The following is an 11,825-nucleotide window of genomic DNA, read 5'->3' on the forward strand; positions in this document are numbered from 1 at the left end:
CCTTCGTTGAATCCGCCGGCCGCGCCGTTCTCAACCCCGCTGCCTCAGCTCACTCTTGCCCGCCGTGTGTTTCATTGTGAAAGTGAAACTACTTTGTTTGGTTTTCCAAAAGAGGACACGACTAGAAATCAGTGGTTAAGTTGCATTTACAACACTGTTCCAGAACAGTTCGACCTAAATATTCAGATGTGTGCAGCGCATTTTATGGAGGATGTTTCCTGATCCTGGGAGAGTAGACTACAATGCCGGCTGTTCTGACTTTTTAAAAAATGTTTTATATTTAAAGAACTTGCCTCTGACGATTCAAACGTTAGTTTTGAGCAGTGTAGAGTATGGCTTGTTGTTTGTCATTCCTCCGATCACAAATGCAGACATGGTTTATGTTTGCGCGGCGTGAGACAGTATAAGTCATTATAATCAGTAATTATGTCCTCACTGGATGCAACAAATGCCTCGTTTATGATGGGTTTTCATGTTTGCCGGGACACAGCATCACAGTATGTGAGGGGCCATTTCCGTCTCACGCTTGAGGTATTCGGCCAATCACAACGCACTGGATAGCTGACCAATCACAGCACACCTCGCTTTTCAGACCGATGAGCTTTGTAAAAATCGACGCGTTTCAGAAAGGCGGGGCATAGAGGAGAAACAATAATGTACAGTTTGTGGAAAATAATGTGTTTTTTTAACCTTAAACCGCATAAACACATTTCATTACACCAAATACACAAAATAATGTTCTTTTTAGCAGCATCATATGACCCCTTTAAAGGTGAACGCAGTGTAAAGGATTGCGTGAGTCTATAAACTCTAGGAAGGCAAGAACTGTCTCCATGCAGCACTGCCGCCTTGATTGAGTTATCTTAATGACTGTCATGTGTCGGGTGGATGTTGTGCACAAGGCCGGGCGTTGTCTCATTACCAGCTCAACCCTCTGGCCAGTGAGATGACCATAAAACTGTAAACAGGTCAGGTGATACAGGACGACCTTTTCTTTTTTCTAGTAATGCAGAAAGAAAAACAGAGAAGATAGGTAATTCTGGGAAAGATAGGCAATTATTAATAGACAAATACTAGAAATCGCAATAATAAAGCCGCTGTGTCCAAAGTTTTGACTGGTACTGTAAATTTAGATATAGACAGACAGACAGATAGATAGAATTCAAACATAATTGTATATCTTTCTTTATTTAATTTATATGTATATTTGAGTCTCTTCGCCCAGCGTGCAATGTGCGGGTGTTCTTGCGCATGCGCACACAATCACAAATATGCCCGCTGCCTGACAGACAGACGACAGCAAATCAGGTTAGACGATTCATTCAAATTTCTGTTCCAGTTACAACATTTTCTAAATTCCACGCATATTTGAGTGATTCCTAAACTTGAAGTGCTGCATTGCAGGCTGTTAAATGGCTTGACATCGGCTTGTAGTTCACCGAGTGCCTTCACAATGTGCGGGTGTTCTTGCGCATGCGCACACAATCACAAATATGCCCGCTGCCTGACAGACAGACGACAGCAAATCAGGTAAGACGATTCATTCAAATTTCTGTTCCAGTTACAACATTTTCTAAATTCCACGCATATTTGAGTGATTCCTAAACTTGAAGTGCTGCATTGCAGACTGTTAAATGGCTTGACATCGGCTTGTAGTTCACCGAGTGCCTTCACACCGCCTGCTAGCTGCAGGAGCTATTCACATTAGCTTAATCTGGAGCGTCGCCGGTTCATGTGCACGTCTACGTGTATTAAAGTCACTTTTAATGGAACCGAATACGCCACAGAGCTGTAAGTGAGCTGCATGCATCGGTTGCGTTTGCATATACTAGTGTGTGTGTGTGTGTGTGTGTGTGTGTGTGTGTGTGTGTGTGTGTGTGTGTGTGTGTGTGTGTGTCTATAACGTCGTCTGTCAGTCAGGGTCACACACCAGGCGGATTGGGACGAGGGAAATGTGTGCGTTTCATAATATTTATGTTTATGTCTGTGACATGTGAAATATAGATAGTGTTATATGCACACTGGAAGCATTAGAGCAGCGACGGAGCGCGTGAGGCGCTTCTCTCGCTCGCTGATTGGCTGACAGACTGACGTGCGTCATCATCGTTACCCTTACATTAATACGCTTTCAATACAAGTAAAACTATTAATTCCAATGACTTTGGAAGCTTATTACTCTGTTTAAAGAGACCAGATATTTATATATTATAGTTATACTGTGCCTGTACTCAAATATGACCATCCACCTGCGAGGGCCCCCCATCCTAACATTGATATATTTTCATCTATAAAGACCCACTTAATACTGTGTAAAATATTTAGTTTCTATTAGGTTAGATCATTGTGGTTTTTCTACTCACAATAGAACCATACTGTTAGATGTAATTATCTTTTTCATTACATTTGATTTATTTTTATGTTTTATTCAGATGTTTTTGTTTATGTATTTAAATAAAATTGTATTCAATTTATTTATTTTAATCAAATTTATTAACTTGTCACTTTATTTAAATACATTTTTATTTATTTTAATCAATTTCTTAATCAAATTGATTTTTTTCAGATGTTTTTGTTTGTTTATTATGTATTTAAATAATTATATTCAATTTATTTATTTTAATCAAATGTATTAATTTATCACTATTTAAAATAATTTTTTTTCATTTGAATCAATTTATAAATCAAATAGATTTTTTTTTAAGTTGAATCTTATTTTAGAAATTTTCTCAAAATGTTTGTTGACTCTGGAGATAAGGTTATGCAGTGTGACCTTTTATTTTATTCAATTTATTTATTTAAATCTATTATTATTTTATTTAAATGCATTTTATTTATTTGAATCAATTTCTATATGAAATTTCTTTTTATTTGTTTGTTTATTTTTTACTTTTTTCTAACTTTTCCTTTGACACCAGAAATAAGATTATACAGTGTGACCAAAAACTAATGTATCATGGTAACAGTAGATGTGCTTTTATGGACTTTTACATAAAATGTTCCTCTAAAGTCAGGGTTTCACTATGAAATCATGTCATTTCACTAAAACAACTGACAGCAAAGTGATGTTCAATTATTATTGACCAAGCCCGCCGGATGCACGTTCACCTGCCCTGTGTAACGTCGACCAGAGTGTTTTAGGATTTGCCCAGATGTCAGGAATAAAAGAAGGAAAATAATACTCATAGACGAGAGTTGGTGATCCCATACGTCTTTATACGTAGCTTCAAATTATCCTCGCACTCTCCGCATACATGGGGGAGAGTGGGGGGAAGATTACAAGACACACTTTGGCAGAATTACAAATAAAAATAATAAAAGAATCAGGATGCTTTCTGGAGCAGAGTATACTAGATACAGTCCGCTATATCACCAGCGCAAACGTTACCCAGGCACACCCACCTAGACAACGCATGACATCACAAGAGATGCCTTAAAGGTACATAACAAATTAGGTGGCCGTTACACCTGGTGTAAATGGATTATAGCCCCTTGACCCTTGACCTCTAGAGCACTGATTCTATTACCCTACATCAGCAAATCCAATAGAGTATTTTTGCTTTGTCCTGATAGTTTCATGTTGTTGACGTTCGATGAGCTCTGACCTCACAGCAACCCTAAAGTACAAGAGTCCAGTGCGCACGGAGAAAACAGAGCCAGGAAAGCGGAGATGCCTGTTTTTTTCCAGACAAAATCTAATGAGTATAATGAGGAAACTCTGATGAACTGATTCAGAAAGACACAAATACACAGATGGAGAATTGGATGTGATTCCCTTGAGGGTAACATCATATATTTATGTCCAGATAATTGTTTTCCCTTTTTTTTTTCTTTTGGAATGTATTTTTCATATATATAACCTAACCTAGATTTTCAGTGTACTAGAAAAACTTTATAAATAAATACATTTTTAGTTGAAAAAGCGCCCTTTATGTTTTTTAACGTTTTTTATTTATTTATTTATTTTTTAGTGTGTGTGTTTATTAGGGATGCACCAGTTGAAAAGTTTAGGCAGATACTGATAGATGATAGAATGATTTTTTATTGTTACTACAATATATATTCTTTTTAAACCATGTTAAAATTACTTAATTATTTTTAAAGTATGCATTAATATGATCATCTATTAAAGTATTTAAATTCAAATAATAGCATTTTTTTACTTTTCTGCGTCTTTACTGGTTGAAATGTTATTTTTCCAATACATTTGAATTGTGAATTCAAAACTTTCACTTACTGTATCAAAAAAAAGAAATATTGCAACCCTAAATACCCAGCACTGTAAAAGTGTATTATACCCTCAGCAAAATGTTTTTGAAACAATGGCTTCTTAAAGGCATGTTAAAGAATGAGTAAAAAAAGTGTGTGTGTGTGTGTGTGTGTGTGTGTGTGTGTGTGTGTGTGTATATATATATATATATATATATATATATATATATATAAGAAAAGTGAGACTGATTATCTCTAGGCCAACTGCTAGTTGGTCGAACTAGTTCTTAAGACACAGTCTTAACATAGTATCTATGTTTATGCAACTGGCCCCATAGGGCTGTCAAAAAATGTAATTTAAATTTAAAATAAAAATCCACATTCGAAAGCAAAAACGCTGCATTCAAATTTTAGGTGTGGGTCAGGCAGCCTTATCAGTGGCGCACGAAATGCGATGACGATGTAAGTGTCATTGCATTTGAATATTTTTGTTAGTTTATCCAGTTGAACCCACTATATGCGGCGCTGCCACGTTGTTCATTCACAATATTGCGGGAAAAAAGAATATCAATGTGGAGATGATGTTGTTTACGTCAAAGCCGAAACCAAACCGTTCACAGAACGCATATTTATCACATTTTCTAGAGGGACATCTATCACCGTTGCACTCGTCTCGCACAAAAGATTTAGAAAGCCATGTAAAATGAATGTTAGTTCAACTTTTTAAAAACATGTCTCAAGACTTTATGGAGAAAGTACTCTTTGTGATTGGTTTTCGGTCCTTTGTATTAAAATATACATACATGCATGATTCTGTTGTTTTCTAATTGTTTAAGCAACTTAATTATATAAGGTTTATAAACATTATTTTATACATGCACTTTTTTCAAAGATAGTGATGTTATTTTATTATGCTTTGAAGAAACGTGCATAATATTTTGTTCGATGCGCCCTCTTGTGGCCTCAGGAGAGAATCCAAAAGCTTTTTTCCCCCCTAACTGAAATTATGCTTTTTAAATTCAAATATAATTCGAATATTGATAATATTTAAATACAAAATTAGAATTTAGTTTTTCAGCCATTTTGCCAGCCCTATGGCCCCAGGTGTATGCTGATACAAATGCTAATATTAGCTGATACTGATATTGCATTTACATTTTACATTCATGCATTTGCATTGCATTAAAAGGATACATTCTTTTAATGAGTTCATGCATTCTTAGATATGATCACTGTTATATTGTGCATCCCTAACACTTACTGGTTTGTCATTAATATTGTCAATCTCTCTCTTTTTTTCTCTCAACAGCTGGAGAAATATGACACGTTAGTTGACCGGCTAGTTTCTCTCTGTCCTTCTTTGTGCCGTTTGACGCTTGAGGTCAGAGGTCATGGCTGCGGATTGTGGCATGTTCGTGGACTGGTCTCAGATGGGCGATGTGAGTCACGACGCGGCTCCCGGTAAGACCGAATATAAAGACTTAAAGGAGCTGAAGCAGCACGCCCGCTCAGGCCAGTGGGCCAAAAATCACAGCCAGCGCTCGGCCGTTTACCAGCAGCTGCTCAAAGCGCTCCCGTGTCGCACCGTCACGCCGGACGCCGCAGTCTACAGGGATATCGTAGGCAATTCCAACTCCAAGTGCAACCCATCCGCTTACCCATTGCCAGATTTTGTGGACGGGACGGCGGTGCCATGCTACTGTCTGAAGGCCGAGTCTGTGGGATCGGTGCATGCTGTCATTTCTTGCATCGCAGGGCAGTTCCCAGATATATCGCACTGCCCGTCTTTACCAGCAGTGACGGCGCTGCTGCTGCACTGGAGCGCCGATGAAGCGCAGTGCTTCGAGAGCGTCAGTCGCATGCTGGCCTGCAACGAACCCGGGCGCCGTTTATTAGATCAGACTTTCCTCGCGTATCAGTCGGCCTGCATGACCTTCGGCGACCTCGTGCATAAATACTGCCCGGCCGCGCATAAGCTGATGGTCGCCACGGCGACAGACGTGCTGGAGGTTTACTCCGATTGGCAGCGATGGGTTCTGGGTGACCTGCCTTTTAGCTTCGCTGCACGTGTGATGGACATCTACTTGGTGGAGGGGTATAAGGTCCTTTACCGCGTGGCGCTGGCGATACTGAAGTTCTACCGCAAGCAGCGCAGCGCCACCGCAGGCTCGGCCCTAACCAAGCAGGACTCAGCGGCGGTCAGGAGCGATATCCAGGCATTCGTGCAGAACATCGGGAAAAGCGTGACGCCGGAAAAGCTGCTGGAAAAGGCCTTTTCCATCCGCCTGTTCAGCCGGAAAGAGATCATGCTGCTGCAGCTGGCCAATGAGAAATCACTCCAGCAGAAAGGCATCACCGTCAAACAGAAGAGGTATTGATGACTGTTACGTTACATGATTGACTCACTTTAGTACTGTACTGTTATTTATTTAAATCAAATTTAATTAGTTTTTATTCAAATGTATTTTAGTTTTCATTAATTTATCTATTTTTTGTTTTTTATTATGGATTCCGATACTGAATAAAAAAATATATATATATAATTTTGTGATAAAAAAAACCCATATTTTTTAATCTCAATTCTGACTTTTTTTAATCACAATTCTGACTTTTTTTCTCAGATTTGCATCATGTAAACTCACAATTGCAAGAAAAAAATGTCAGAATTGCGAGATAAAAAGTTGCAATGAAATTTTTTCCCCCGTATTTTATTATGTATTTAAATCAAATAGAATTTATTTGTATGTTTTTATTGTTTGTAATGTTTTTGTTTAGTTTATTATTTGATTTCTTTATTTGTTTATGTATTTAAATCCAATTTAATTTATTTTAATCAAAAATTTTAAGTAACTGTTATATATTTGTTTAAATATATATCACTCAGCAGCGTTTCTGTGAGTGTTTTCTATATTTCTCTATAATAAATAAATTGTTCTAAAGGCGTGTGAATATTTACAGTATGTGCTTGACATGAAATAGAAGTGATTTTAAACGTCTTCTGCTTGATTTAAAAACTGTATTTAAAAACTACACAAGTGGATTAAAAATGTAACAAAATATAACTTTTATTATTAGTATTTCTAAGACTCGGTTTAAGACTGAATATTACTGTTCAAAAGTTTTGTGTTGTACGATATATATATATATTTTTTAAAGAAATTAGTTACTTTCATAAAAATATGAACACGGCTGTTTTCAACATTGATAATAATCAGAAATGTTTCTTGAGCAGCAAATCAGCATATTAGAATGATTTCTGAAGATCATGTGACACTGAAGACTGGAGTAATGATGCTGAAAATTCAGCTTTGATCACAGCAATAAATTACATTTAACAATATATTTGAATTGAAAATAGTTGTAATTATTTATTATATATATATTTTTTTTTTTTCATTTTACTAGCCCCAAACGTTTGAATGAGGTCATGAGACACAGTGTAGCATGCTACTGTTTGAAATGTTTATAGTAGGTAGTATACAGTACTGCAGGGTTATTTAAATTATTTACATTTTAAGAAGCAAAAATTCAGTTTTTCCCAAAATATTTGTAAATGTATGATGAACTAGTTTTGTTTCATCTGTAACCAGAAATCCAAAAATATGCCAGGTCTAATAGAGCCATTCAGGCCAATTTCAGAAGACTGATTAATCCTATTGAATTTTCTACAGGTTTTTACAGTGGTGAATGGCGATTGTAATTATTTTTGAGTGAAATAAGGTCTGTGGTTATTTTTGCACACTATGTAAGATGGATAGGAAGTGTGCTTGGATGCAGAGAAGTTGTTCAGGATCTCAGTTAGACTGTGACTGACGTGCCTCTCATCCAATCGTATTCCAGGTGTGTGGAGCCTTCCTGTCCACTGATTGGGAGGAGCGGAAGAGGGGCGGGAACAAGCTCAGCTTCTTCGGCACTGGAGAGTGTTTCGTCTTTAGAGTACGTTCTTTTCATGACATTTATTTGTTTATTTGCTAATAATAATATAGGTAAATAATAATGTATGACACAAATAATCAAATTAAGGTATTTGGGGTCTTCCTTATGGAGTATTCCGGAATTATGATGTTACTTATCCACTAGGCGGCACTATTTTCTGGAGTATTAGACTAGATTGCAGTGCGTTAGTATGTGGAGTTCCTCTCATCCAGCATAGCTTTATCCTGTCACACTCTCAGAGGAATATTTTATAGCTCTTTGGTAACTCAAGCTATAATGGAGTTCTTAGTTATGTTTATTTCTGTAAAAAAATATGTTTCTGCTAAAAAGGACACAGATTAATCATAGTTATCTTACTGTGATCGAGCTATTCAGTTATCGTGGATTCAAAAATATTTATAATAAACACATTAATAATATAAAACATAATATATAATATATATATTATAATAATACATAATGAGCATATTTATATAAATAAACATTTACGATACAAATTACATATTTATACAAATAAATGCATACATATTATATATAAATAATAAATCAATTATTATAAATTGTTATTTATTATAAATTAAATAAATAATGAAACAAAAGTGAGGTAAAAAAAATATTTTAAATTCTGCTGAAACAAGGATCCAATCAAATCAAGTCTTTGCAAATCAATGAGACATTCAAGTGTAATTAGAGTCTTATTCTCAAGAAAAACATCTGAGAAGCTGATGTTCATCCAAAAATTCCATTTTATATTATTTATGTCTAAACCGTTGAGATATTAATGAGATTACATTTAGCATTAGCTATTTCTTGGTGTTAAATTAGTCCGTTGTTTTGCCAACAGCTGTTGAATAGGTTTCTGCTGGTCATTTGACACATTCTCACATGACTGCTACAAGAAAACTAATCATATAGATATATTATTTATGTCTAAACCGTTGAGATATTAATGAGATTACATTTAGCATTAGCTATTTCTTGGTATTAAATTAGTCCGTTGTTTTGCCAACAGCTGTTGAATAGGTTTCTGCTGGTCATTTATGACACATTCTCACATGACTGCTACAAGAAAACTAATCATATAGACTTACACTGCCAGTCTAAGGGCACAATGTTTGAATATTTTAGCCGTCCAAACCACAGTTTAACCACCGCAGCATGTATTCCTATGCTCTGACCACAAGACTAACCACTGAAACGGTGTGGGTGTTGTCGTTGTGTGTTTTCAGAAGTAATGTGTGTGTTTCGTGTCTTGTTTGTTTGTTTCAGATGAAGCCGGAGATGGAGCGTTACGAGTGGGTGGTTATCAAACACCCGGAGCTGGCGAACGCGTCTCAGGCCACAGATGATGAACAGACCGGAGCGAACAACAACAACGGTGGGCTGCAGTCTTTGGAGAAACCTGCAACAGACCCGTCTCACCTGTCCCCCTTTCTGTCCGCGCGACACTTCAACCTCAACTCAAGGAACACCTCCATGTTTATGGCGGGAAACATCGACTCCATCATTATCGGTGAGTGAGATGCTCCTTTATCACTAATCTGATTTCTTTATTATTATTATTTTTGTCTTCACTTGAAATCATTTACATTTAGTAATTTAGCAGATGCTTTTATGCAAAGCGACTTACAAATGAAGACAATGGAAGCAATCAAAACCAACAAAAGAGCAATGATATACAAGTGCTATAACAAGTCTCAGTTAGCTTCACAGTACACGTAGTAAGTTTTTATTTATTTATTATATAATAAATAAAAAGAAAACCGAAAGAATAGAGCAAGCTAGTGTTCGAGGCCTTTTTTGCTTTTGTTAATTGTATAATAAATAAAAAGAAAACAAATAGAATACAAATGATTAGAAAAGCTAGTGTGTTTTTTTTAAAGAAAACAAGCAGTTAGTATGCTAAATGAATGGAGTGCAAGTCTAAAAGGGACAAGTTTTAGAATTAGAATAGAATTAGAATAGAGAGTGCTAGAGTTAGAGGGTCAAATAAAGATGCAAGTGATGTTTTTAGCCGATTCTTGAAAAAAGAAAAAACACCATGAATATTTTTACACAGGTTATAAAAGGTGCATTTCAATCTTCATATTCAAATTAGTGAATAATTACAACGTTCAATATAATTCTGTTGCTGATATGAAATTAACCAGCACAATGAATTAATGAGCTTTATATTTGACAATCAAGTTTCCTAAAAACACTGTCAGTAGAGTTTCATATGAGGCTGTTAAGATGGAAATATTTTAATTACAAGTCTAATTTAAACTTCATTAGCAATATACTATATATATATATATATAAGCTGTATTTTCAGCATCATTCCTCTTCAGATTAATGCTTTTCTTCTGAACCTTCTATTCATCAAAGAAACCTGAAAAAAAATCTACTCAGCTGTTTTCAACATAATAATAGTAATAAATGTTTTTGAGCAGCAAATCAGCATATCAGAATGATTTCTGAAGATCATGTGACACTGAAGACTGGAGGAATGATGCTGAAAATACAGCTTTGAAATCAACGGAATAAATTACATTTTAAAATATATTCAAATAGAAATCAGTTATTTTAAATAGTAAAAATATTTCACAATATAACTGTTTTTGCTGTAGTTTGGATCAAATAAATGCAGGCTTGATGAGCAGAAGAGACGTCTTTAAAAAACATTATTTTTACTTATTTGCGAGTAAATATTGCCGCCTAAAATATTGCTAATAATAAATAATTTTTTATTTAAAATATTTTCTGAATTAATAAAGTGATAATAATAAAAATGTGTATATATATATATGCAAAATAAATGCACTTCACAACTGAGGCTGTTTGATCAAAGTTATGATTTATTTTATCAAGCAATCAGCTTTAAGCCATTACAGAGCAAGTACATATGAAATGTTTGTTTTGAATGTTGTAATAACTGAGAGATATCTTTTTTTAATCCTAGTTCCTCTTAAATCCAATTAGCCTCGGTTTCTTTGGAGTAGTATAGAAAGACAGACGGTCAAATTTAGACTAGCTGATTCTCTGTAATGGATGTATGGTGTTGTTTGTGAAGGAGGAGGTGAAGGTAACGCTCTGTACATCGACTCGGAGCTGAACCACGGCCGAACCGAGCACTGCCTGACCTTCGACAACCCGCCGCTGTGCGCTGAGAGCTTCCAGATCGCTCTGCTGGAGGTTTGGGGCTTCAAAGACGCCATGGCTTCATAAGAGCGGCTCCATCGTGTTGTGATAGACGTCCCTTCATGTAGGTTGTAACAGAGACATGATGCTCCTCCAGTGCACTAAAAGATGCGTCCTGAGCTCCAGTGAAGATTAAGTTTATTGTATTATCCATTCAAAACATATCTCAAGGTTTATTTTGATTCTTTTCATATCTTTAGAAAGCCTGTGTTGATCTAGTCCGAAAATTCGAGAGGTTTTGATGTAGGAAATGAAGTTTTGTATTGAAGGATTCAGTATTTAGCATTTTCTGCAGTTATGATTAATATCTAAACAAAAAAAGAGGAGCAGAACAGTTAAATCAAAACCAAGCCTTTATTGATGTGATTCCAGCAAAGTGTCAGATATTTGTCGCTGTCATCTCTGGTGCTAAACACACCGATATATCATTGTTTTCTCATTTCAGTTGTGAGAAATCGGTGAGGGTCATCAAAATGTTGTTTCCTTTTTATGCAAAATATAAT

At 35.8% G+C, this 11,825-nt stretch overlaps 1 protein-coding gene across 1 annotated transcript; it reads left to right on the forward strand.

The window, feature by feature from the left end:
* The first annotated feature begins 1,456 nt into the window (after window positions 1–1,456).
* tbc1d24 (TBC1 domain family, member 24) lies at window positions 1,457–11,825 on the forward strand. The gene is made up of 5 exons (XM_016245459.1): window positions 1,457–1,530; window positions 5,516–6,577; window positions 8,022–8,142; window positions 9,412–9,655; window positions 11,195–11,825. Exons 2-5 carry the CDS (start codon window positions 5,598–5,600, stop codon window positions 11,347–11,349), a joined length of 1,500 nt encoding a protein of 499 aa, XP_016100945.1. The 5' UTR covers window positions 1,457–1,530; window positions 5,516–5,597; the 3' UTR covers window positions 11,350–11,825.

Source organism: Sinocyclocheilus grahami, unplaced genomic scaffold, assembly GCF_001515645.1.
Source record: "Sinocyclocheilus grahami isolate Dianchi unplaced genomic scaffold, SAMN03320097.WGS_v1.1 scaffold758.1, whole genome shotgun sequence".
NCBI classification, from domain to species: Eukaryota; Metazoa; Chordata; class Actinopteri; order Cypriniformes; family Cyprinidae; genus Sinocyclocheilus; species Sinocyclocheilus grahami.